General features: G+C 39.5%; 1 protein-coding gene across 1 annotated transcript in view; it reads right to left on the bottom strand.

The window, feature by feature from the left end:
• Nucleotides 1–24,601, bottom strand: part of RAPGEF5 (Rap guanine nucleotide exchange factor 5) — a 232,144-nt gene that overhangs the window by 123,099 nt on the left and 84,444 nt on the right. The window contains exon 7 of the mRNA XM_040472454.1: nt 21,937–21,985. Coding sequence (XP_040328388.1) covers nt 21,937–21,985 — 49 coding nt within the window. The remainder of the gene's footprint in view (nt 1–21,936; nt 21,986–24,601) is intronic.

Raw genomic sequence — 24,601 nt, 5'->3', positions numbered from 1 at the left:
AATTCAGGGACTTGGCAAGGTAATTCAGCAATCCATCTCAGTGTGCACCATGGAGACTCTCAAAGTTCTGGTAGACTCTTATCTTCAGTATCTTGATGACAAGGAAGAGTGTGGCCTTTTCCAACACATAAATAACATTATTTTCTTGGAAGCACTGAAAAAGTATGATTCCAAGAATATATTTCAGCCAGTAGTTCATATACGCCATTTGGGAAGAAAAGTGTATTTATTCTGGACTTCGGAGGATTTATCATCACCCTGGGAAGCGTCCCATATGAAATACAGTTAGTCACCTAAAAAGGAGTCTTCTAGGCATCCTTGAACATGAAGATCGAACATGTCAGGGAATACATACAAAGACAACTTTTCTCTTCACGCCTCCTAGTGGTGTGGCTCATGTGATAGAAAGAGGAGGAAGCAGTTATTTAGATTTTTTCAGCTGTATTTTTCTTTTATCTGGTCGGAGTAAGAGTAGGTTGGGGAAAATTTCCTACACAAATATTGATTCTGGGACATTTCCCTCCAGTGGAACACGTACACAGGAATGACAGCTTCTGGGACCGAGGGAGGCTGGGAGCCTCACTCTCTGCCAACACAAACCATCTCCTTATCTCTCAACCCAGAGTCTGAAAGCAAGAAAAGGCCTTTGAAATAACTTACACAACAAAAGTCACAAGCACAAGATCTAAAGCATATATTTTCAATAGTAAACATGAAAATCCACATGTTTTATGTGCTAAGTATATATGTGGATTACTAAGCACCAATTCACATAAGAGTACTTAGTTTAAATGCACCTATTTGTAAGTTAGCCAAGAGTCATTCCAGATGGACTACTGCAGACAGCCTTCAAGATTTCAGGGCTTGCCTTAATATCACTTCCTTGTTACCTTCAGGAGAATAGGTTTTCTCTCATGACTTACTAGGATGGCTGCTAAGACAACTTTCTTAATAACTCTACTAATATTATTATTTAAACACAAAGAAGACAGACGTCCTTTCACAACAATGCTTATTTAATTTCTAATCAATTTTGCAAAGGTAAGAAAGAGCCACACTAGCACAAATTAAACGCAAGGATTGCGATGTGCTAGGTGACTATACTTGAGAGTGTTCTTTACAAACCATTTTTTTTTTTAATTTACACACTGTCCAAAAATGTCACCACACAGAGAAATTTAACATTTCATGTCCCAATGTGAGAAATCACCAAACACAGTCAAGAGCAGTAATTCGCTGAGTATTTTGCCAACAACTAAAGTTGGGGCAATAATACCATCTTTCACCTTCGGAGCATTTTTTTATGGAGGAAGGTTTCCTGACGGGTCTCTCATTTGAGGTTCATACATCCTGAAGACATGGATGGGGAAAGTCATCGCCATCTTATACATAAGGTGAAGTAACCTGTGCCAGCCCTCTCGGGATAAGGGATGTTTCTACAGTGGTGCCAGCCTGTGTCTGTCAAGGATGCAACGGTACCGTGCTGGTCAAACTGCACATCAACAAGTCCATTCATGGGGTTCCTCACCAGTATTTCTTTTTTCTCTTTTTTCTTTTCTAATGAAACAGAACAGAATAAACTAGAACAGGAAAAAAAATGTAAACGTCAAAATGCATCGCAACCAGTAATGTCAGGTACTGTTCACAAATGCGATCAGATGTGTACCAGGTGGGGCTGTTTTGTGTGTTCAATGGGTTGTGGACTTTAAAATGTTAGGAAAACACTGAGGTGCTTCCAGGCCATGGGAGGCAGAACCCAGTTCCTCATTATCTAAATAACCGGCTATTTTTTGTACCATTCCTGGAGAAGGGCCATAATATTTATTTTAGGAGGCCCCTCAACAACACTCCATCCACATTCAGCAAGTACTGCATTCCCTCGGAGCCGGCATGGAAACGAGCTGGCGGTGAGAAATGCTGATAGAGTCTATTTATTTTTGGTTACCAATATATAATCACAAATGCTTCAAAATGCTCAAATCTTTTCTATTTTTTAAAAAGTAAGGGGAAAAAGCTGTTGCAGCCTTCACTTCATCACTTTTTTTTTTTCGTGTTAAAATTTGAAAACTACTGCTCCGTATTCACCATCAAGATTTGTTGTATTTGAGTATTATCATCTGGCCCATCCAGAGTGCCCTTTCAACTTCTCTTTGAAAGCTGACCAATGCCTACAACATCTCTGTCCCAAATGCCTTTTCTCAGCCCCCACTGGTTTAGCCTGTGAACTGAACTTGAGACTGTTGTTTGAAAACTCTCTTTGCTGGTCATTATCATCCTTGAATCCTCTAAAAATGCAAGTTTCCCGCAGGCTCTCTTTTCTCTCTCTGCCTCTTTCCTCAGTGATCTTATCTGTTCCTCTGGTTTCAGTTTTCATGGTTATACAGGTTATTTCCAAATCTGTGTCTCCATCTCTGCCCCCTCCTCAGAGTTCCAGCCCACATCTCCAGTTACACTCTAACGTTTCCATTTTGCAGACCATTGTGCACTGCTATGTACAAGCAGCTATGATAGCGTGGTGGTACCGCTTCTGTCCCCAAGGTGCGAGGACACGAAGGTCTGAAATCACCAGCATCGTGTCCACTAGATTTCACAAGCCTCCTCTTGCAGTATTTTAGTTTATGTCACCACCAGGTGTCTTCCTGTTCTTCCCTCCCCTCTGCCCTCACATCAGTCTCTCACTAAACCTTGTCACTTCCACCTCTGAAATGTCTCCACCTTCCTTCCTCTCCGTCAGGCACAGGTTACTTCACCTTATGTATAAGATGGCGATGACTTTCCCCATCCATGTCTTCAGGATGTATGAACCTCAAATGAGAGACCCGTCAGGAAACCTTCCTCCATATCAGAGCTCAGGACTGCACCACCTCTCTCCTGGGTCACTGCCACAGCCTCCCAGCAGCCTCTTTTACAGTTCGTTCTCTCCTCCACAGACTTGGTGAGTCTGATCACAAGAGCCCCTGATCCCTTCAGACTCCTGCCTCTCCCCACTCAGAGAACAGGAGAGTCACACAGGGGCCTGAGTACCAAGTCAGACTCCAGGGCCCCATCCCTGGAATTCCTGGTGCAGTGGGGCTTAGCATGGGGCTGTGCCATTTGGACAGCTTTGACACATGTGATCCTCACTCCGTGAACCATTCACGCTGAAGCCTCTGATGCTCAACAGCTGGCCCAGAATCACACAGGAAGTCGGTGGAGGAGAGCAAGTACCCAGGTCTGACTCTCTACCTGCTCCAATCCACCATGAAGACTTAAACTGTCCAAAATGAACTGAAAAGGAGTGAGACTGAAAACAACACAGGAGGCTTACAGTAAATAGTCTAATGAAAATTGACTTGAATTTCCTACCAGGAGTTCAGTCTGTAAAAGTTAGGGCCATAATGACTTACTCATTGCTAAGTGCTCCTACATACATACCCCTTTCCTTCAACTCTCACCATGCTTCCTAAACCCTGCTTTTATAGAAGAGAAGATAATAAATTGTTTGCTGCACAAAAGAAAGGTATTGCTTTTACTAACGTGAATATAGGTGTGTTGATATTTTGGAAATGCACAGCAGTCAGGCAACATAATAAATCCACAGTGAGGAGGCTAAAATGAGAGGTAGCTGAAAAACTGCCATTTTCCCCATCTGATGCTCCAAGCTCTGCACACTTTGCTAGAGGCAGCTCATGCCACAGAGCAACCAGGTCTGGACTGCTTCCCTGCTGCCCAGCTGCCTGCATGATTTATCCTCCCCTCAGGCAGAGAGGATCCCCCTTCAATTCTTATGCCTTTGTCGTGTAGCCTAGACTCTTCAAATTTCCTCTCCCCCACTTTGTAATAGGTTTTTATAGTGTTTTCTTTTGAATACCATTTAATACATGTCCAGTCAATGGAAAAGTTATTCAACAGAGAAAAATGATAATGTCAAAAGAGCAAAGTGCATCCTGTATCAAATCTTAATTAGATCATAAATACTTGCTCCGTTGGCCAGAGTAATAAAGAACTAATCAGTACTTGAGCCCAGTAAGCTCTATGGTTGCCCTTCTTTTGAGGAAACATATCAGAAAAAAACAAGTTTCCTTTCAATGCAAAGATGCCTTATACATGATCCAATTAAAATAAAACCTCAATTAAAAAAAATCGAGTTAACCTTAGCTACCATTTTTCTTCAGTGTTTACCTTCAGAGACAGAAGAGCTTTAATTTTTTAAGTGCCTTACAAGGATATGATCTGGTGACAGGACAGGTTCAGGCCAATCTGCTATAATCATACGGTAAAGGTATGAGCAGAGGTGGTACTGAGCTGATACAAGATGATTATTCATTTAAAAAGACCCTAGTGCACTTTTTTACTCTGTATCTCTCTCAGGAATTAAAATTCTAAAAGATTGATCTCAGGGAATAAAAGAAAAGTAATTTCTGAGTCTAACTATGTGCCGATGTGAAGCTACATGCTTTATGGCATCTCCTTTAACTGCCCCCCCCCCCCCATCCCTAACAAGCCCCAGAGGCATGTGCTCCATTTCGTAGAGTAAGAAAATGAGCCTCTGGAAGCCACTAAGTCAAGTGGCTAATCTAGAACTGAAACTGAGTCTCTGGATTTGGCTTTTCCTGGCTATACAAATCTGCCTCTAGGATTGTAAAAAAAAGAAAACACAACAGGTTGTATCTACATGGACACTTAACTAAGGTTTTATGGTAGACCAGCAATCTACTTTTTAAAAATAATGTAAAAGTTTTCTGCCACTCATATAATGCTCATAAGCTTTTTTTAAAATTCCTGAATTGTCAGTAATGCTACTGCTAAATCTTCTCATTGACATTACAGGGAAATTGTAAAACATACAGAGGAACCACCAAGAATTCCCTAAGAGTCCTTGTGTTTGCAAATACAAGCGAAGACACCAAATAGTTCAATCAATATAGCAATCGATGGAGGGCGGGCAGCTCAAGAGGAGGCCAAAGAAAGTTGTGAAATTTTCCATAACTCTCATCTAATCCATCCTGCTAGAATTTAAAGAAACTTCCTTTTATTACACATTTGGGGAAAAATACGGCACCATTCCTACAGTCCTTCTAGCACATGACCTTTGTCAAGTTATATCAATTCACCAAACTTCAAGTTCATTACTTGAAGAAGAGAGATGTTAACAATCACCACCCTATAGGCTGGGTATGTGGAAGAAAGGATGGACATAAAGTGCTTGATCAAGGGTAGCTACCTTATACTCCAACATGGTAATGTGTTTTCCTTTTGCATTTTCATCCATGGATGGGGCCTTTCTTCTCATCAGACCCACCCACTATTGGGGTAGAGTGCAGGATAAGGAACATAGAAACAAAGTCATTAGTATTTGTATTCTGACATCCAAGTTAGGATTTTGCCTTGAAAGGGCAAAATTTACAAAGAAATGTTACCTTCCTTTGCACACCAAAAACCAACTCTGGAAGTTCAAATCTCAAATCCCTCTCTCCTGAGCCAGATAAGCCACAGGCTTGTCCCCCTCAAGAAGCTGTCAGGAAGTAATGGGCTAGGAAAGCTCAAGGCTATTCCCAGGATACTACAAGTGGACTGTTGGGTTTGGGGGACAGGGCACTAAAGATGGTAGACCAGATGTCTACAGATGGCAGCAGAGATGAAAGGTAAGAGCTATGGGCCTCCTCTTCCCTGGCTGGGCTTGGACTCTCAGAAGGTGAGGCCAGGTAGATGGTTGAGGGGACACCAAAAACAGGAGTGCAGGTTTACACAAAGATTGAGACTTAGCACACAGGGGAGGGAGACTGTATCACAGTCCGCCGCCAGCCCCACGTGGGGGTCAGCATGCTCACAGTGGATTCAGCAGTGAGCACAGTAAAGCTGAGGGCAGACAAGGGGTAGATGAGGTATGGAGCTTATCACTCCTGAGTTGTTCCTCTCCCCCAAGATAGGAAATCTGCAAGGTCTCACAAGTTTTATATGCCCTGGGGACAGAGGCCTGCAATGGAGCCTATTTTATAAAGGGCCATAGGCTAGATGGAGTTTGCAGCAGTCAACAGTGGAGTTTACAGCCCCTGCAAGAGGTAATATAGGGCAAGACAAGCAGAAAGGCCCAGAGACCATAACCTAGCTGAGATGGGCCCCTGACGGTCACGGGCACCTCTGCAGAGACCAGAGAAGCCCAGGAGTACCATGGGGATCCAAAGACCCTCCCATGCCAGGGACTAAGTGATCCAAAAGGGGGTATTTTAAACTCAGCCCAGGCAGGAGCAATATCCTGAACAGACCATTTATCACAGAAAGAGTTCAAATCAAAAATAGCTAAGATATTACTTTCTGGCAGTAGGTAGCAGCTTGTTGAGGACCAAAGAGCTGTTGTCAAGAATACAGAACACAGCATTCCCCACCTACATTTCAGTATAAAGAATAATTCTGAGAATCTGTTAATGAGCACTTTTGAGTATCAATATAAGGACTTTAATGGCTCACAAAATAATCTCCTAAGATTATCAGCTAACAAAACCAAGACAAAATACATGTGGGAAAAAAACGTTTTGATACAGCACCCAAACTATCTTTCGCATTCATGCCAAAGGCACTTAACTACATTTCTTCTCAAATAGAAGTATATGGGGGTGCCTGGGTGGCTCAGTCGGTTGAGCGGCCGACTTCGGCTCAGGTCATGATCTCATCGTCTGTGGGTTTGAGCCCCGCATCAGGCTCTGTGCTGACAGCTCAGAGCCTGGAGCCTGTTTCAGATTCTGTGTCTCCCTCTTTCTCTGACCCTCCCCTGTTCATGCTCTCTCTCTGTCTCAAAAATAAATAAATGTTAAAAAAAAATTAAAAAAAAAAATAGAAGTATATATATCTTGAGTTTTCAGATAAAACTGATAAAACTATTGGTTGTTTTATTTGTCTTTCTTCTTGAAATACCAAGGTAACAAAAAACTGTACTTGAGCAGGTCCCATGAAAATGTCCTTGAAGGGACCTGAACCACCTAAAAAGATGTGATCTTTGGACCAAACTGTCCATCTGGTTTTATGACTAAACCTGAAATTAGTGAATTCATGTAGGCTTAATGTTACCCACAAAAGGAAGTAAATTCAGTCACTTGGACTTAGGTACAAATGCTAAGTGTGAATTCCATGTCCATAGTTAGTTTCAGGGATGGGTCTAAGAGAACCAGAGGGTCCGAGGGGTCCACTGTCCAAGCCTACAGCCCAGATGTGTTGCTTGAGCACCATGAAGCCCAGTAATGGAATCTGCCCCTTCCCTGACCAGATAACGTACACCCAGCACCCCCTGGGGAACCCAGGCTGTTGAGATAATGCTCCCCTACCCCTACACTGTCAGCAAGAGAGGCTCTCAGCCAGGGCTTATTGATAATCTCCAAACTCCCCTTAAGAACCCTATCTGAAGGTGGGGAAGTTGGTTTTATTGCTAATGTGTGACAAATTTGTATTTACTGTATAAGGCCCCTTTGGAGAGGAAAATCACCTGCACCTAGCTTCACCTTTGGAACTATAATATACAAATAGACCTTTTAAACATACAAAAACAAGGCTAAAAATAAATATGAAGAAAATAAGAATACATAAAACTGAGATGATGATGGCATCTGTCATGCTTTGCTCTCTCTCAAAAGTAGAGCAAAGTTTTACAGGCAACACTCCTAAAAACTACCATCTGTTCCCAAGGATAGATACCAAGTGACCTCAACCTCACATTTCCCACAATCATTTTTCTACCAGAAAGCAATTGGATGATAAGGTGCAAACTTTCCCCATTGATTTTTTTTTTTTTATAATTTTTTTTTCAACGTTTTATTTATTTTTGGGACAGAGAGAGACAGAGCATGAACGAGGGAGGGGCAGAGAGAGGGAGACACAGAATCGGAAACAGGCTCCAGGCTCTGAGCAATCAGCCCAGAGCCTGACGCGGGGCTCGAACTCACGGACCGCGAGATCGTGACCTGGCTGAAGTCGGACGCTTAACCGACTGCGCCACCCAGGCGCCCCTCCCCATTGATTTTAATAAGTCTTAAAGTGAATGCTTTGCTTTTACTAAGTGTTTGCATTTTCAGTAGATAGAAGGCAGCCATTTTTTAGCAAAAGGGGAACCAGACAAACTCATTGGTTCTACTGACTTGGGATCAGCCCACAATTTACAAGGATATGGCTTTGGTTCAGGAGCACTTGTTTGGGGCCAGGGTTAAATTCACTTCCCCTATAAACAGTGCCAACTACCCAGCCCCCCACCCCACCCCCACCTCAAATGTCTTTCTGGTGAATTTAGTAAGTAAGACTTCAGTGAGAATGTTCACTTATTCCTGTGTCTGCCCAGCAAACAAACCTTGGTAAAAATTCACTTCGTTTATAAAGCTTTTACTGCCAATGACATGAGAGTGTTATAATTCTGTTATCATCCCCGAGACAAAATCTCCAGTCAGGCAGAGAAACACTGAAAAGTTAGGCAGTTGTCCAGTAAATGAGTTAGTAGCCAAAGTATAAACAACAGTTTGATGGTCTCTGCCATGCTTGGATCATTAGACCAACACCCTTCATAGAACACCAGCTCACTCTCTGAGACAGCAGATCACAAAGACTTTGGAAAGTGTCTGTCAAAGTGTGGCATCTAAATCACCTAGAAGTGAAGGCTGGTTAGAAATTCAGATACCAGGGCCTGCAATCAAGCTTAACTTGAGTGTAGGGAGGGCAGTGAGGAGCAGGGCAGGGATTGTAAGTGCTACAAATTAACTGCTATGTAAATTAAATTTGAGAACCACTGCTTTAGAAAAACAAAATTCCCTTTAGTCAGGGAGGAATTTTGCTTTTGGAAAGAAACCCAACATTATTTCTAAAAGTATCTATCCATTCTCTGTTTCCCCATCTCCAAATAAAAACACTGTCAAAATGTACTGTTGAAGCTGAGCTTGTACAATACAAGACTTCATTGACTCTGGGGTCAACATTTCTATCACCCATCTCATTCCAAAAACAGCTCTCAATCACTGTATGCAGCAATAAAATGCAGTATTTTTATAACCTATCTGAAAAAGGCAAATAGTTGGAAACATGGTCTGATATAGAAATTCTCAAATGTTAAGTATTCATGTGTGTGTTGCATAAATGGAAAGAGTAGTATCTGAAGCAAATTTCACTTTTATTACAACAGCATTACTCATTCTGGTAGAATTCAGCTAAATCAAATTGCTTGCTTTGTGTATGTACTATGGAGCATTATTTACTTATACTCACACACACTGTGTTCATGTCATTGCAGTTTTACTGAGAACAGCTCCATTTTCATGGCTGTTTATACAATTAGACTTTTAATGTGACGAATGCTGGACAATAGCTGGGTCATGTGGCCAAGACAAAGATTTCCCTTGATAGCTCTCACTTGTCAATACAAATGAGAGTTAGAAAATGTCCCCTGAAGGGGAGGGCAGTGGGGAGGAAAGGGCCTTCTGCAGATTTTCAATGAGGAAAAAGGCAATGAATCAAAAAAGTTTAGAAAGCAAATTAGGTGATAAAAAGTGGTCATCCCCATATTCTTATTGAATAGACATCAATGTATAATTAGAAGTGAAGCTGCCTAGTACTTGGTACTTAGGACATGACCCGCAGCCTTGGCACGGCACTTTGGGCATCAACCAAGCCTTTTACCAAATATGGAAACTAAGGCTGAGAGAAGCCAGTTGACTTACCAGAGTGAAAGAACACAAGACAGCATGGGGGTCAAATTTCCTAATTATATGCCTAGGACTGCTGGATTTCAGAAGGAAGGTGTGTATACCAGACTGTAGAACTTCTTGACTTTGTAAAAACAGCATATGGCAAGGATTCTTCTTTCTAAGGAATATTTTTGGTTCACAAGAGAGATGATTTTAGCCATTAATACAGATTTCCTTTTAATTATCTAATCATCTTCTTTAAGTATTTCCCCAAATCTTCCAGTATTTCATATTTTAAAACATCTACAGATTGCTTTTATTTTGTGCCTTGAGGCATATACACAGAAGCAATCACAGAATTATAAATTCTGAAAATGGATTACAGATCAATCCTCCTTCCCGCTGTCACCCGGGCACCCTTCAAATGTAAACCTTCATTCGTACACAGAGGATTGGTCAGCCACAGGGCTTTAAGCGGATGCGTGGCCTTTTAGGGCACTTGGTAATTAGCAAATCAGCCTCCCAGGCTGGCCTCCAGACACTGGGTGGCATATATCATATGTTCATCTGGGAAGCAGCTCCCACTCCCCAGACGCCTGAGAACAAAGAAGCTGGCAGGCTTCGGGGAGAAGGTGCCCAGTCAACAGTGGATTAAAGACACCCATTCGTTGCCTCAATCAGCTAATTAGCTCAACAAATGCAAAACCCAAATCATTAAAGAAAGTGGCCCTGATTGCGCTGCGGGCTTCTGATTTGGCGTCACCAACCCAGCAGAGTGGGAAGAGGGTAGTGCCACAGAAAACAAAACAACTGTCCACACTAGGGAACTGCAATGGGATGGGGCTCAATTTTTTACAAAAGTCGAGCCCTGCCAGGAAGTTGCACTGACAAGGAAAGAGTACCAGGGAGACCTCTGTGTTTATGCTTTGAAATTTAAATCAATTTAAATATAAATTGCTCTCCTTTTCTGCCATTATGAGAAAGGAGTAAAATGTGGGTTTCAGATCTCTGGTGTGCAAATGGTCATTAACTTTCATTTGACCTTGGGTGTAGAACTAATATTGAATTTATGCACAGGGTACACTCATTATACTCATCTAGTTTCCTCACAGAAAATAATGCTCCCAGGAGCTGCAGTGCTAGGAGCCGTTTTCCGGCACTCAAATAGAAAACTTGATTCTTCCTTGAGAGCCTCTCTCCTGCCTTCCACCCATCTCTGCTCCAAACCTCAGGGAGGTTTGGCAACATTTATAAAACATAGGCACTAACAGGTAAAAATCTGAATGACATATAATCGTTGTCCTGGACCCCAGGAAACAACAGCCTGGTCTGTGAGCCCTCACATTTTGGGGGACAGGGGCCATCAGTGCTCCGTTGGTTCTCCTTCCCAGTGTCTGATCTCTAAACCAGGGGCAAGGGCCCATTCAGAGATAATTACCTTTGTCTATGGAGCCTTATAATAAGCATTACATACCATCACTGAAGTGACCCACAGCACTTTGTTTTGAAAACGAAAACCTAGCATTCTGGGGCATACTCTGTTGTGGTTTTAATCATTCACCTCCTTGGCAAACCAGTTTCACTTACTAACCTAATGGACACGACCATGTTGAAGGATGAAAAAGAAAATCCGCTTGCTTGCTTTCCTACATTCTAAACAATACTCAATACTCTCAGATCTCTTGCTATTCAAGGAGAAATCAGGGCAAAGGGCTATTTTCTTTTATAGTACGCCATCGAATGGTTATTTATCATTTCGACTTAATAGCTCTAATTACAAAAGACAGTGTCACGGGATTTTTTTTTAAAGGCAATTTTCTTTGTATCCCAGTGGGAGAGTTAGAAAAATTTACAAAGCATCTGCTGCAAGCATTTTCAATTGGTCCTGGGTTTTACCAATGCTATTATTTTCTTGATTGCAAGAGTTTTACATTTTCAAAGATCCTTTAACTTTATACTGCATTGATAACTACCATATTAAGATTCTTATTATGGTTTTATGTCTTTAAAAAAAAAAGGAATATATAACCTGTCAACCACTGAATTGATCTCTGATAACATCATGCACTAGTGGAGATGGGATGTGAACATACAAAACCTGTCAGCAAGCAGTGACAGAAGAACAGTGTCTGGAAATGTTAGAACAAGGAGTTATTATAGCACCAAAGGAGGAGAGAGATTTTACAAGCTTCAACAATCAGTATGGTGTTAGGCAAAGCACTCTCTTCCAGGGAAAACATCCTACATCATCAATCAATCAGGAAGACCACAATGTTGTGTTGACTATTTTAGGGGAAAACACATACTGCTTCTTTCCTCTTGGACAAATGCTGAACACCACATTCAGTGGGGTTACAAGACAGTCAGTGTAGGTCTGTGCTGACCACAAATGAGAGCGATGGCCCTGGCCGGCATAGCATCCAAGAGGTGGCAAAGAAGAAAAGGACAAAAAACCAAACCATGTGGAAATCTCCACTGTGAGAGAACACAGAATATCTTAATTACTTAAAATATAGGCAACAGACTTCTGTCATTCTAGTCCTTTTTAGCTCAAACATTCATTATCAGAGCACTCAGAGATGAGATGAAAAAACAAGTAAGAGAAGATCACTAGAGATAGAAGGTTTCAATTTTCAACATAAAATATCACAGAAAACCAGAAAGGCAGAAAGAGTCTGACATAGCAAGAACTGTGTACTAGGATGTGAAGTGGTCTTTGCTGGCCCCTGACTTTATTATTAACGTCTACTCTAAAGTCCCATTTTATCGTACGTTCTCTTATATATGAGCTATGTGTTTATAGAAGGGAAAGGGTCAAGTCAAACAAGGTTCTCTATTAAAAGAAGACATCTGTCAACTAACAATGCAAAGTGAAAATTTAGAGGACCATAAGAGTCAGAGCCATTCCATAGGTTTCATGGTTATTGTTTTTCTTCTAAATGTGCCAAAGGAAAAGCCTTATTCTCTACTGATAAAAAATAATCAATCTATTTCACTTCTCGTGACAAAGCAACAGGACTATCTGGTCTTTGTAATGCTTCGGCCCTGAAGGAGAATATGTCTTTTCAACTGTAGTAGACCTCAAACCTCACATCAGAGCTTCCTGTCAACATTTAATTTCCTCCAGTTTTACAGACATACTCTTAAGAAGGAGGCTTAAAACTGCTAAAATTTCCTACTAAGTATGCCTGATGACCAGTGATTGTTACTAACAGTAGATCTTCAAAGTTGGCAATTGAACCAGAGTGATAAAAAGACCTTCAACCCATCTGACCTGATTACCTGACCCAGGGGTTGCCCGCTTGAATGCGTTCTGCGCAGAGTTCACTGCAACTCGAGAATAATAGTAAGCAAGTTGTTGAAATCACACACCTATTCAAATGCCTAATTAAGCTTGAATACAGTATCCAAAGATGATAAAACAAACATGAGGATCCAAGAAGGCTAGGTGAGACAATTTAACTTCAATGTAAAACACTGGCTTCCCTTTCATTTAATTCTATTAAAGCCTATTAAAAATGTTTATTAAAAAGCTAAAATTAAACACAATAGAGTGTAGCTATTTTATCCTATTTTATGTTATATATATTTTACTCTCCCAAAGCAATCATACACTATCTCGGTACACAAATAACACCTCAACGTGAATCCCTGACTGATTTATCCTGGAAAGAGACAATAAAAAATGCTATCTGCTACTTGGAAAGTGTATGAGCTTTTAATCGGGTCTTTTCCATTCCAGAAACAAACATGGAAAATGGGAATATCTTTTCACAAATCACATCTTTACTCTCATAATCCAGAAAATTACTAACGAGGAAGGGGGCATAGTGTAGCTGGAAAACCTAGAGACTGATTGTTGAAAAACTTGGGTTTTTCTGACTGCATTCTGACTGCAGGCTTTCCAGCCTAAGTGATCCCAAGCAGATCATTTCCTCTCTAAACCTTGAGACTGAGATGCAACACAAACAATGCCTCCTGTGGTGAGCCCATGTTGTGCTTGCTTGCCAGCCACTCCTGCTACTGCTGATTTTCTCTGAGGGGCCACATGTATCCTAGCCTCAGTCCATGTGTCTTGGCGGGGGGGGGGGGGGGTGTCCTGACCTCTCCAGCCACCCCTGCCATGCTTCTCCTGCTCCAGAGACAGGCATGTCATTCTTCCAACAAGGTCCCCACCAGGACTTTGGTTGGGACTACCAGGAAAGACCTTCTCCCTTTCTGCAATTAACTCTATAGATCCTCTAAACCAATACATTCCCTTTGTGGTTTTCAGTCTGTTTTTTAGCACCTGCACCTAAGAGTCCCGAATAAAATATTTCCAAGGTTGTGACTCCATTAAGGATAACTAAGGTCATTAATAAAAAGAGTATTTATCGCTAAATTAAATATTAGAGCTGAAAGGAATCTCCAAGGTTATCAGATTGTATGCCAATCGCTTCATGATACAAATTGCAATCACTTTGCTAAGGTCACAGTGACAGTCAATGGCATAAACAGAGCCTAGAACCCCTTTCTTTCTTTTCCTAACTTTAATATCCTAGATACTTAGTTTTAAAGCACTTAACTAGTGATGGACTAAGTAGACAGAGTAAAATATAACAACTGCCAAGGAGATTTACCAATATGGTATTTCTGGCTTTCCAGAAATAGAAGCCCACCATGGCACAATTTCCTATGATCTAAAGATAATGAGAGCTCAAAGTGCTTTGGCTGTGGATTCCTAGAAAAGGGAAAAAACATATCTCCCAAGACTCTAATTAGCTAACATTAGCAGCAGAAGAAGCAACTGAACAAAAAGTGCAAGGATATCTGGGCTAATTCTTGTAAATCTCCTGAAGTCTTAAAATGCAATTCATGCTTGCTAAGGTTAGCATTTGGAGAAAACTGTTTAAAGGCACATCCTAATGCCCTTTTAGAAAATTACAACAAAATGGATTTTTTACTAAGCTAGAGTCTTGAATCATTTATATAATCTATTGATTGGCCGTTACTTTTATTTCTGTTTGTACAGTTTGCTGAAATCAAAAACTTTTGCTTTATACGAATTCTTGTTTTAATAGCCCTTGCCAATGAGACATAAATCTGGTATGACCACCTGAGCCCTAATTAACAGTTTTACTGCAAGACATAAGATATTAGGGTAATCAATTCCTTCTGTCATGCCCCAGATGTGTCAACTCTCATTTTAATATTTTTGTTAGATATATACCAACTTCTTTTTTCTTCTTCCTTAAAAAAAGAAACCCTCAAAATAGTTTTAGAAAACAACATCAAGCATACACAGAAAGTACCATTCTGCAGCTGGAACTCTATTTTAATTAAGGCTATGCTTAGTGTCTCTGCATTTTTTCACCTCCTAACTACACAGTAATAAGTTTTTCTTTTTCAAACAGTGAGTGACTCATTAATGGTTTTCATTTATGAAACATGTTGTAATTTAATAACAGCAGGGGCCATATTTATCTTTGCTATTGTATCCTCGCATCTTACACTGTACCTGGCCTACAGTAGGTGTCAAATTAGAATCTGCAAAAGGCATGAATGAATGCAACACCTAGGACAGCCTCTCTTATATCTTGTCATTGTTATTTTTCATCTACAGTCAGTGCCAACTCAAGAAGTGAGAGTACAGAGTGAAACAGGTAAGTATCTCTACTACTTTCATATTTGGATTCTTTGAATATTTTAATATACAACTTATTGGTTATTTATGTCCCAAGACTGCTTACCAAATTTGTTTGAGGTGTAGGAGAGAAACATCTTTGCTTTTCTCTAAAACAATCTCGTTCACTCATGTTACTTTTGTAAGTAAAAAATATTATATTCAGTTAAAGTCAGGGAAAAGGGCGCCTGGGTGGCTCACTCGGTTAAATGTCTGACTCTTGACTTTGGCTCAGCTCACGATTTCACGTTCATGAGTTCGAGCCCTACATCAGACTCTGTGCTGATGGTGCGGAGCCTGCTTAGGATTCTGTCTCCTTCTTTCTCTGCCCCTCTTCTGTTTGCACTCTCTGTCTCAAAAAATAAATAAATAAAAATAAACTTTAAAATAAAGTCAGGGATAAAATAAGAATACCAACTACCAACGACATTAGTCAGCCTTATACTGGAGGACACTGGCTAATGAAATAGTACAAGATAAAAATGGGTTATTTGGACTGGTGAGATGGACACAAACTAGTCATTATTGATAGGTGATGTATTTGCCCATATAGGAAATCCAAGATCATTTTAAAACAAGCTATTAGAATTCATTTGAGTTCAACACTTTTGCTAGACACAAAATCAAGGGTTCTCATGCAGCAAAAAATACCAATTATAAAAGACAACAAATATAGATGTGGATATCAACAAACTTATTCCAAAGTTTATATGGAGGGGAAAGACCCAGAATAGCCAACACAGTATTAAAGAAGGACAAAGTTGGATGACTGACACTACATGATGTCAACACTTACTATACAGCTACGGTAATCAAGACAGTGGAGTATTGTCTAAATAATAGAGAAATAGATCAATGGAATAGAGCAAAGAGCCTAGAAATAGACCCCCGCAAATCAGTATCTTTGACAAAGGAGCAGAGGAAATGTAACAGATAAAAGAGAGTCTTTTCAACAAGTGATGCTGGAACAACTAGACATTCGCATGCAAAAAAACGAACCCAGACACAGTCCTGACACCTTTTACAAAAATTAACTCAAGGGGCACCTGCATGGCTCAGCTGGTTAAACGTCCAGCTCTTGGTTTCGGCTCTGGTCATGATCTCACAGTGCGGAGCCTGCTTAGGATTCTGGTTCTCTTCCCCTCCTCCACTCACACACATGCTCTCTAGCTCTCTCTCTCTCAAAATAAATAAATAAACTTAAAAAAATTAACTCAAAATGGATCAAAGATCTAATAAAAAATGCAAAACTACAGAATTCCTGGAATAAAAAACGCAAAAGTACAGAATTCCTAGAATGTGATATAGGAGAAAATTTAGACGACCTTGACTATGGTATGACCTTTTAGATACAACACCAAAGACATGATTCCATGAAACAAAGATAAGCTTGGCTTCACTGAAATTAAAAATATCTGCTCTTCAAAAGACAATGGAAAGAGAATGAGAAGACAAGCCACAGACTAGGAGAAAATATTTTCAAAACAGACATCTGAAAAAGAACTGTCCCTCAAAATATATAAAGAACTCTTGAAACTCAAAAAAAAAAAATCTCACTAAAAAGTGGGCCAAAGACCTTAACAGACACTTCACCAAAGGTATACAGATGGCAAATAAGCATGTAGAAAGCTGCTCACATCTTGTGTCATCAGGAAAACACAAATTAAAACAAAAACGAGTTGCCACCACACAACTATTAGCGTGGCCAAAGTCCAGAACACTGACAGCAACAAAATGCTGGTAAAGAACGGAGCAACGGTAACTCTCATGCGTTCCTGGTGGGAATGCAAAATGGCATTAGTCACTTTGGCAAGCAGTTTGGCGGTTTCTTATAAAACGAACCATATTCTTTCCACAGCATCCAGAAATTGTGCTCCTTGATATTTACACAAAGAAGTTGAAAGTCTACATCTACACAGAAACCTGCTCAGTGATGTTTATAACAGCTTTATTTATAATTGCCCAAACTAGGAAGCAACCAAGATGCCCTTCAATAGATGAACGGATAAATAAACTGTGGAAGACACAGACAATTGAATATTACTGAGTGCTAAAAAGAAATTAGCTATCAAGCCATGAGAAGTCATGAAGCAATCTTAAATGCGAATTACTAACTAGGCAAAAGGAGCCAATCTGAAAAGGCTGCATACTCTATGAATACAACTATATGACATTCTGGCAAAGGCAAGACTATGAAAACAGTAAAAGAGGAGTAGTGGCCAGGGTTTGGGAGAAAGAAAGAAATAGGTGAAACACAGAGGATTCTTAGGGTAGTGAAACTATTTTGTATGACACTGTAATGGTAGATATGTATCATTATACCTTTGCCCAAACCCATAAAATGTACAATAGAGACGGAACCCTAATGCAAACTAGAGACTTTGGGTAGTAATAATGTATCAGTGTAGGTTCACCGATTGTAACAAATGCACCACTCCGAGCTACTGATAGTAGGGGAGGCTGTGTATTGGTAGGGGTAGAGCTCCCATATAGCTCTGTGTCCTTTCTGCTCAATTTTTCTGTGAACCCAAAACTTCTCTAAAAAGTACAGCTTTTAAAACACAAGTGTCATGAAAGATAAAGACTTGAGAAACCATCATAGAAGAGAATTGAAAGAGAAATACAGAGAGAAACAGTTCGTTTACAATAGCAACCAAAATCACAAACAAAATGTGCATGGCCGGCCTTTATGGAGAAATTTTTTTTAGCAGGATTGAAAATTTGAAAAAATGAAAAAAGATATCCTAACTTCTTGAATGGAAACGCTTCTTTCCAAAGTGTCAAATGTATCTAATGATCTATAAATGTGATATACTTTAAAATATTCCTGTATCAGATTTCACGGAACCTGGCCAAATAAAACTATGAGAACAAGAAAGGTAAGAAGAGATTTGCCTTATCCCCACCCTGGAAAAAGTCTTATTATAAAGCTTTGATAACTGAAACAATGTATATGAATTTCATATATGATGGAGTTGGCATCATCCCAAAGGATGCTACTGGGGTGACTGACTTAGCATAAAGAAAACAGAAAACTTGATTTCTACCAGACATCATCTACAAAAAAAATTCCAGAGGACTTAAAGTCCTGAATGTGAAAAACCAAACTTTAACACTGTCTACACCTAGCTATCAGCCTATCTATTCCATTTTTAGTAATTTATTATGAGAAAATAATTAGAAAAGGGAAAAATGATACAAGTCTAAGAATATATCCTTAGGTCCTTCTATTGTTATTTAGGACAGGGAGAAAAACCCTAAATATACAGCCAAGAATTAGTTAAATGAATTTTATAGTATATATAGCTAATGAAACTAAAGATGTAGATTCATATTATTGACATGCAAATGAATCCTGTACAAAGTAGATTATATATAGCTACAGTAATCAAGCCTGGTGGATACCAACAGAATCTGTTCAATGGAGAAGAACAGATAACCTGGAAATACATCCACACAAAGGCGTAAAAGCAATTCAATTTAAGAAAGATGGTCTCTTCAACAAGTGGTGATGGGGTAACTGGACATTAATAAGCCAAAAAAACAAAACAAAACAAAAAAAAACAACAAAAACAAAAAAAACCCAAACCAAAACAAAACAAAAACCCTCCGACCTAAGTCTTACACCTTACACAAAAACTAAAAAATTAGCTATTAGGGAAATGCAAAAAGTGAGATATCACTTCCTGTCTATTAGAATGGTTAAAATAAAAACCAGTGACAATACCAAATTCTGACAAGGATGTGGAGAAGCTGGATCACTTATACATTGCTAGCAAGAACGTAAAATGGTATAGCTGCTCTGAAAAACAGCTTGGTAGTTTCTTAAAAAACTAAACATGCAACTACCCAACAACCAAGTGACCGTACTCATCGGCATTTGTTCCAGAGAAATGAAGACGTAGGTTCACATAAAAACCTATTCATGAATGTTTGCAGATGTAGTTTAATTGATAATAGTCCCACACTGCAAACGACCCAGATGTCCTTCAATGGGTGAATGGTAAACATACTGACATACACTCCTATGGTGGAATACTCTACAGCAATAAAAAGTAATGAACCACTGATGTACAGCAACCTGAATGAATCTCCAGAGAATTATGGCAAGTGAAAAGAGATATTTCCAAATGGTTATATACTGTATGATTCATTTATATAATGTTTTTGAAGGGACAAAACCTATACAAATAGAGAACAGATTAATAATTGCCATGGGTTAAGGGGGTAGAAAGGGTAGGAGGAAAGTCAGTGTAGCTACCCAAGAGCAACAAGAGGGATCCTTGTAGTGATGGAAGAAATATTCTGTATCAGAGTCAATATCCTGGTTGTGATATTGTTCTATAGTTTTGCCAAATATTATTGTTAGGTGAAACTGGGAAAAGGAAATGTGGGGTCTCTGTATTATTTCTTACAGCTGCATATGAACATATAATTACCTCAAAAAAAAGAATGCAGATAAAATGATCCCAATTTTATCAAATCTGCATATTAATATATAATAATATAGTATCTACATACTAATACAGAAACATCTGGAAACATATACAAGAAAAGTAACAGTGGTTATCTCTGCTGGTGAGATAGAGTGATTTTTCACTTTATTCATACACTCATTTATTAGCAAAGTTTTTTCAATGAGCATGCTATATTGTAATAGTAAGAAAAAGATAATCAAAACTATTTTTATTATGAAAAGAAGTAATGTGTGCTCATTACATATAGTTTTTTGCAATGAATACTGTATCAATTCTTCAAAATATCATTTTACAAGCTGTTTAAACATTCCATTGTACTGCTCAATTTTCTTATTTCTTTATTATGAGGACATAGGGATTGTTTGTAATTTCTTACTTTTTAAAAAAATGCAATGGATTCCTTCTGCCTGAATCTTCACATGCATCGTCCCCAACATTTGTGCACGTGTGGAAGACCATTTCACTGTCCTGAGCAGTTGCCCAAGTTGTGTTCACACTCCAAGCTCCACACATCAATTAAGTAAGCAAAACAGGTCCAACTTCATACAGCCACATCACGGAATAATAAAATTAACTTCACACCAAAACTTTTATTTTGCACAATCTAACCTATAGAGGTCTTGCTTACTTCTCTTCACCTCCATAAAATCAAACTTCTTAGCTTGACATCCAAAACTTACCTCTTTTCTCCTTGTTCACCTGGCTCCAGCCACTCACACCTCTTTACTGTTCCCCAAACACATTTTGCACCCCTGTGCCCAAAGGCACTTGTTTCGATGGCCACATGCCCCACCCCTTCACTGCCTTCAGGTCTTGCTCAAATGCCCCCTACCAGAGGCCTTCCCATCGCACTTTATGCAAATTAGCAACCCCTCTTCTCCATCCACCCTATCTATTTTTTTTCTCCAGCCATGACACCCTGGAAGTTAATTATTTCCCTTAACTTTTTCTGAAACTTGAAAAAAAAAAAAAATTCCCGACACTGCCATTCCAACTCAAACAGACTATAAGTTTTGTCTTCTTATGATGCCAGGAAAGAAGAACAGCTCCAGCACATTAATTTCTAGGCCCTCCCTCCCAAAACCTTTATATTGATGTCTTTTCTCCATCTTGGTCTCCACCTATGCAAATAGCCAAGTTCGGATGCCGGCACTTAGGAGCCCTATTCAGGCTGTACTTTCTGTTCACTATCCTGGGGGGTCAAGATCACTGTTCTTTGCATCCTTCTCTCTACCTTTATAGCATGCAGTCTCTGTGTCCTCCACATCAGCCAAATCAGCAAAGAAAATGGTATAAATACAATAAGCTCATTCATACTAAGGTGCGTTTGATTCAAAAGCTAACTGTGAGAAAAGCAAATTCCTAGAGTTTCTTTTTTTTTTCTCCTTAGAGTTTCTAATTGGAAAAAGAAAGATGTAAAATGGATGGTTTGTGTTCTCACAACATTTCTGTTCCATTTATTTATTCAATTTTTTTCATAGTCTTTCTGTCTGCAAAGTCCTATTCCAGTTTACCGTGACCTAAGAAGCATCTCCCTTCTGTTTGTCATGCTATTCAGCATTGATCTCCTCCCTCTGAACAGCAAAGGATGCCTCCTTCTGACACTCCTCTTAAGTGTTTTTCTACTTCAGCGAGTCTCCATCTCATATTGAATTTCAGCAGAGTATGGCTTTCTCCCTTTCAAAATGTATTTGAAAGCTCCCTTTTCCTCTCCACATATCGCTTCCACATCATATCCTACAGGTATTAGGGATCAGATCCACTCAATTAGTCTTACATGAAATGCTTGCTTTTAAATGGCATTACACAAATCTTTTTAGAAGAAACTACTTTGAGATGAAAAACATACCCTTAAACAGAGACCACCTTTATGTTAGTTTACTCTGTCATTATGGTAGGTAAATACAATGTGATTTGCTTTCTTGGGTTGTGTACTTACACTTTTTTCATAGTTGCAATGGACTACAAACATTTATTTTTAATTTCATTTTTCCTTGAAATATGAAATAAAACAAGGCAGTAAAATTTTAAAGAACGACATATAGTAGCTTATGCTGTTTCAATGGGAGAGTATATAATTTTGAAAACAAATAGTGATACTTCTTTGCATTCTGCATCAAAACTTCCTGAGATTAGCTCAGCCCCAGGAAGGACTACTCACCAGACTTCCTTGCTTTCAAAGCAATCACAGCTGCAAGCTCTCTCTGCACCTGATATTAGGGGGGTAAAAAATCAAATTAGGACAAGAAAAATGAAGCTATCAAAAGCAGTACTTTGTGTTTGGGTATGCACCAAAATTAAGAGTTATTGCAATTAAAGTTATGTTTGCTGTCACTTTTTTGGCTTTTGTTTGTTTTTAGTAGGATGGAAAAACCTCTGCAAAGGAATTTTAGGTCAAAAATCTCAAAGAATCATATTGACTTAAAATAAATTACACAGTTGCCAGAATGTATACATTGTAAAACATTGGCATTTTTGCTATGATGAAGGGAAGAGCCTCAAAACTGTAATTATAAAACATTCAGAAATAATTCAAATAACAAATTATTAAAACACGCAAGATACCTTGGCGAAGATACTAAATACTATTTATCCCTCAAAGATTCTAGCTTACACAGAAATTCTAGAAACGTTAAAATAGATGATCCTGGTGTAATTGGATCTCTACTCAAACACAATCAATGTTCACTTCAAGTCTGACAGGTTTACAGCAACCATTTTGGAAAATATGCCACATAAAAGTAAGTGCCATTGACTCAGTGAAATGGAAATAGACAAAATGAACTTTAATAAGTGCCTTTGACCCCACTTATTTGCCCAGATTTTTGGTTGCTCACTGTCTCTCTCCACCACCCCACACTTTGAATGCTTAAGTCCTTTCCTAAAAGCATTCTCAAAGAGGAACATAAAACCAAAAAGGATAACCACAGTTACTTTTGGGGCACCCGGGTGTCTCAGTCAGTTGGGTGTCCGACTTTGGCTCAGGTCATGATATCATGGTTTGTGGGTTCAGCCCCACGTTGGGTTCTCTGCTCCTGGAGCAGAGCCCATTTCAGATCCTCTGTCCCCACCCCCCCTCCTGTCCCCCATTTGTTCTCTCTCAAAAAATAAACATTAAAACAAAAATAACCATAGTCACTTTTTTAAAAAAAATTTTAATATTTTTATTTTTGAGAGACAGAGCACGAGTGAGGGAGGGGCAGAGAGAGAGGGAGACACAGAATCTGAAGCAGGCTCCAGGCTCTGAGCTGTCAGCACAGAGACCGATGCAGGGATCGAACTCACAGACTGTGAGATCATGACCTGGCTGAAGTCAGACACTTATCTTACTGAGCCACCAAGAACCCCAACCATAGTCACTTTCAAAAATAACATTTTCACTTTAACTTCACTTCACTTAACATAACCTTTTAAAAAACCCCCCCCCCCCAAAAAAAAAAGATACCATGAAGATAATCTTTGGGATATCTATGTTTAGCAGCAACAAAAATTCCATAATGAGCAAGCTCATTCCTCTCTAGGATTAAGCTTAGAAGTGTATGTGCATTCATGTGTTTGGAAGTGCTGGTGAGTTTGGAATGCCCTGCAGCTTAATCCATTACACTAATGACATTTTATAGGGAGAACTCACAAGTTCAAGGTTACAGAAGATTTGCTATTAAAATTGATCTAATATGTATTCATTTATTTGAAGGCGAAAGTAGATATATACGCTATACTCTGGGACTCCACTGTGAACTGCTTTCACGATGGCTAGGCATCACCACGCGAGGAAGGCAGCTTCCTTCACTACTGCTTTACCGCTGTGTTTTCCCTGTCTGGCTAGTACAAGGGCCATGCAAAAAGGGTATATTCTTGATTTAGCCCCTTCTATGATACCTTAAGACTCTCTCTGGAAAATTATTCAGTAATGAGAAGACCATCAGTCACTCTCCAACCATGCGATGTCAGCTCTGAAAATGCTCATAGTAGGAAAATTTGCGGCTGAAAAATGTAGGGAACGGGCACCTGGGTAGGTCAGTTGGTTAAGTGTCTGACTCTTGATTTTGGCTCAGGTCATGATCTCGTGCAATTCATGGGTTTGAGCTCTGTGTTGGGCTCTGAGCTGGCAGTGCAGAACCTGCTTGGGATTCTCTCTCTCCCTCTCTCTCTGCCCCTCCCCTGCTTGCACATGCTCTCGTTCTCTCTCTTTCTCATGACATAAACAACAAACTTAAAAAAGAAAAAAAAAAAAGAACTTCAAGAGAAAAAGAGGGCCAAGGGGAAAAAGGATACGTGACCACCAAAAATCCTTTACAAATACTTGCGTGGGTAGTCAAATAAAAACAGTCACAAATGAAAACATCATTTATTGCATCCTTTACATATTTGAAGTTGTTTATAAGTTTTATTGTAATATGACCCTCTCTATTCGAGATTTTCCTCTCTCACAGTGTCATAAATTCTCAGGGGTGGGGGCAAAGATGCAGACAATAAACTGGGATCTTGTCAATGGCTTCCTGATTTTACAACCTCCCAGGGAAGATCCCATCGTGGTTCAGGGACAGGAAGTCAATTTTCCATACCTGAAATTCACAGATATTCAGTTTTTCTTTTTCTCCAATTAGAAATAAATCTCAAAATATAAAGAGCTCAAAAAAAGAAGGGATTAGATTCCCAACTTCCTATGGTATCTCATCTTTTCAAAGATTTGGCGGGGCAAGAAAGGGAGGAACAGGGTACATAAGAAACTGACACAACACTTTGGCAGAGCTGGAAGAGAGGAGAGAGGCCAGTGAGAGAGACAAGAATTTCACAGGTGAATGGAGAAGAAATCTGAGTTAAAA

Source organism: Herpailurus yagouaroundi, unplaced genomic scaffold (genome assembly GCF_014898765.1).
Source record: "Herpailurus yagouaroundi ecotype Mexico unplaced genomic scaffold, PumYag 100, whole genome shotgun sequence".
NCBI classification, from domain to species: Eukaryota; Metazoa; Chordata; class Mammalia; order Carnivora; family Felidae; genus Herpailurus; species Herpailurus yagouaroundi.
The sequence above is the reverse complement of the archived record's forward strand: the minus strand, read 5'-3'. Positions and strand labels throughout refer to the sequence as shown.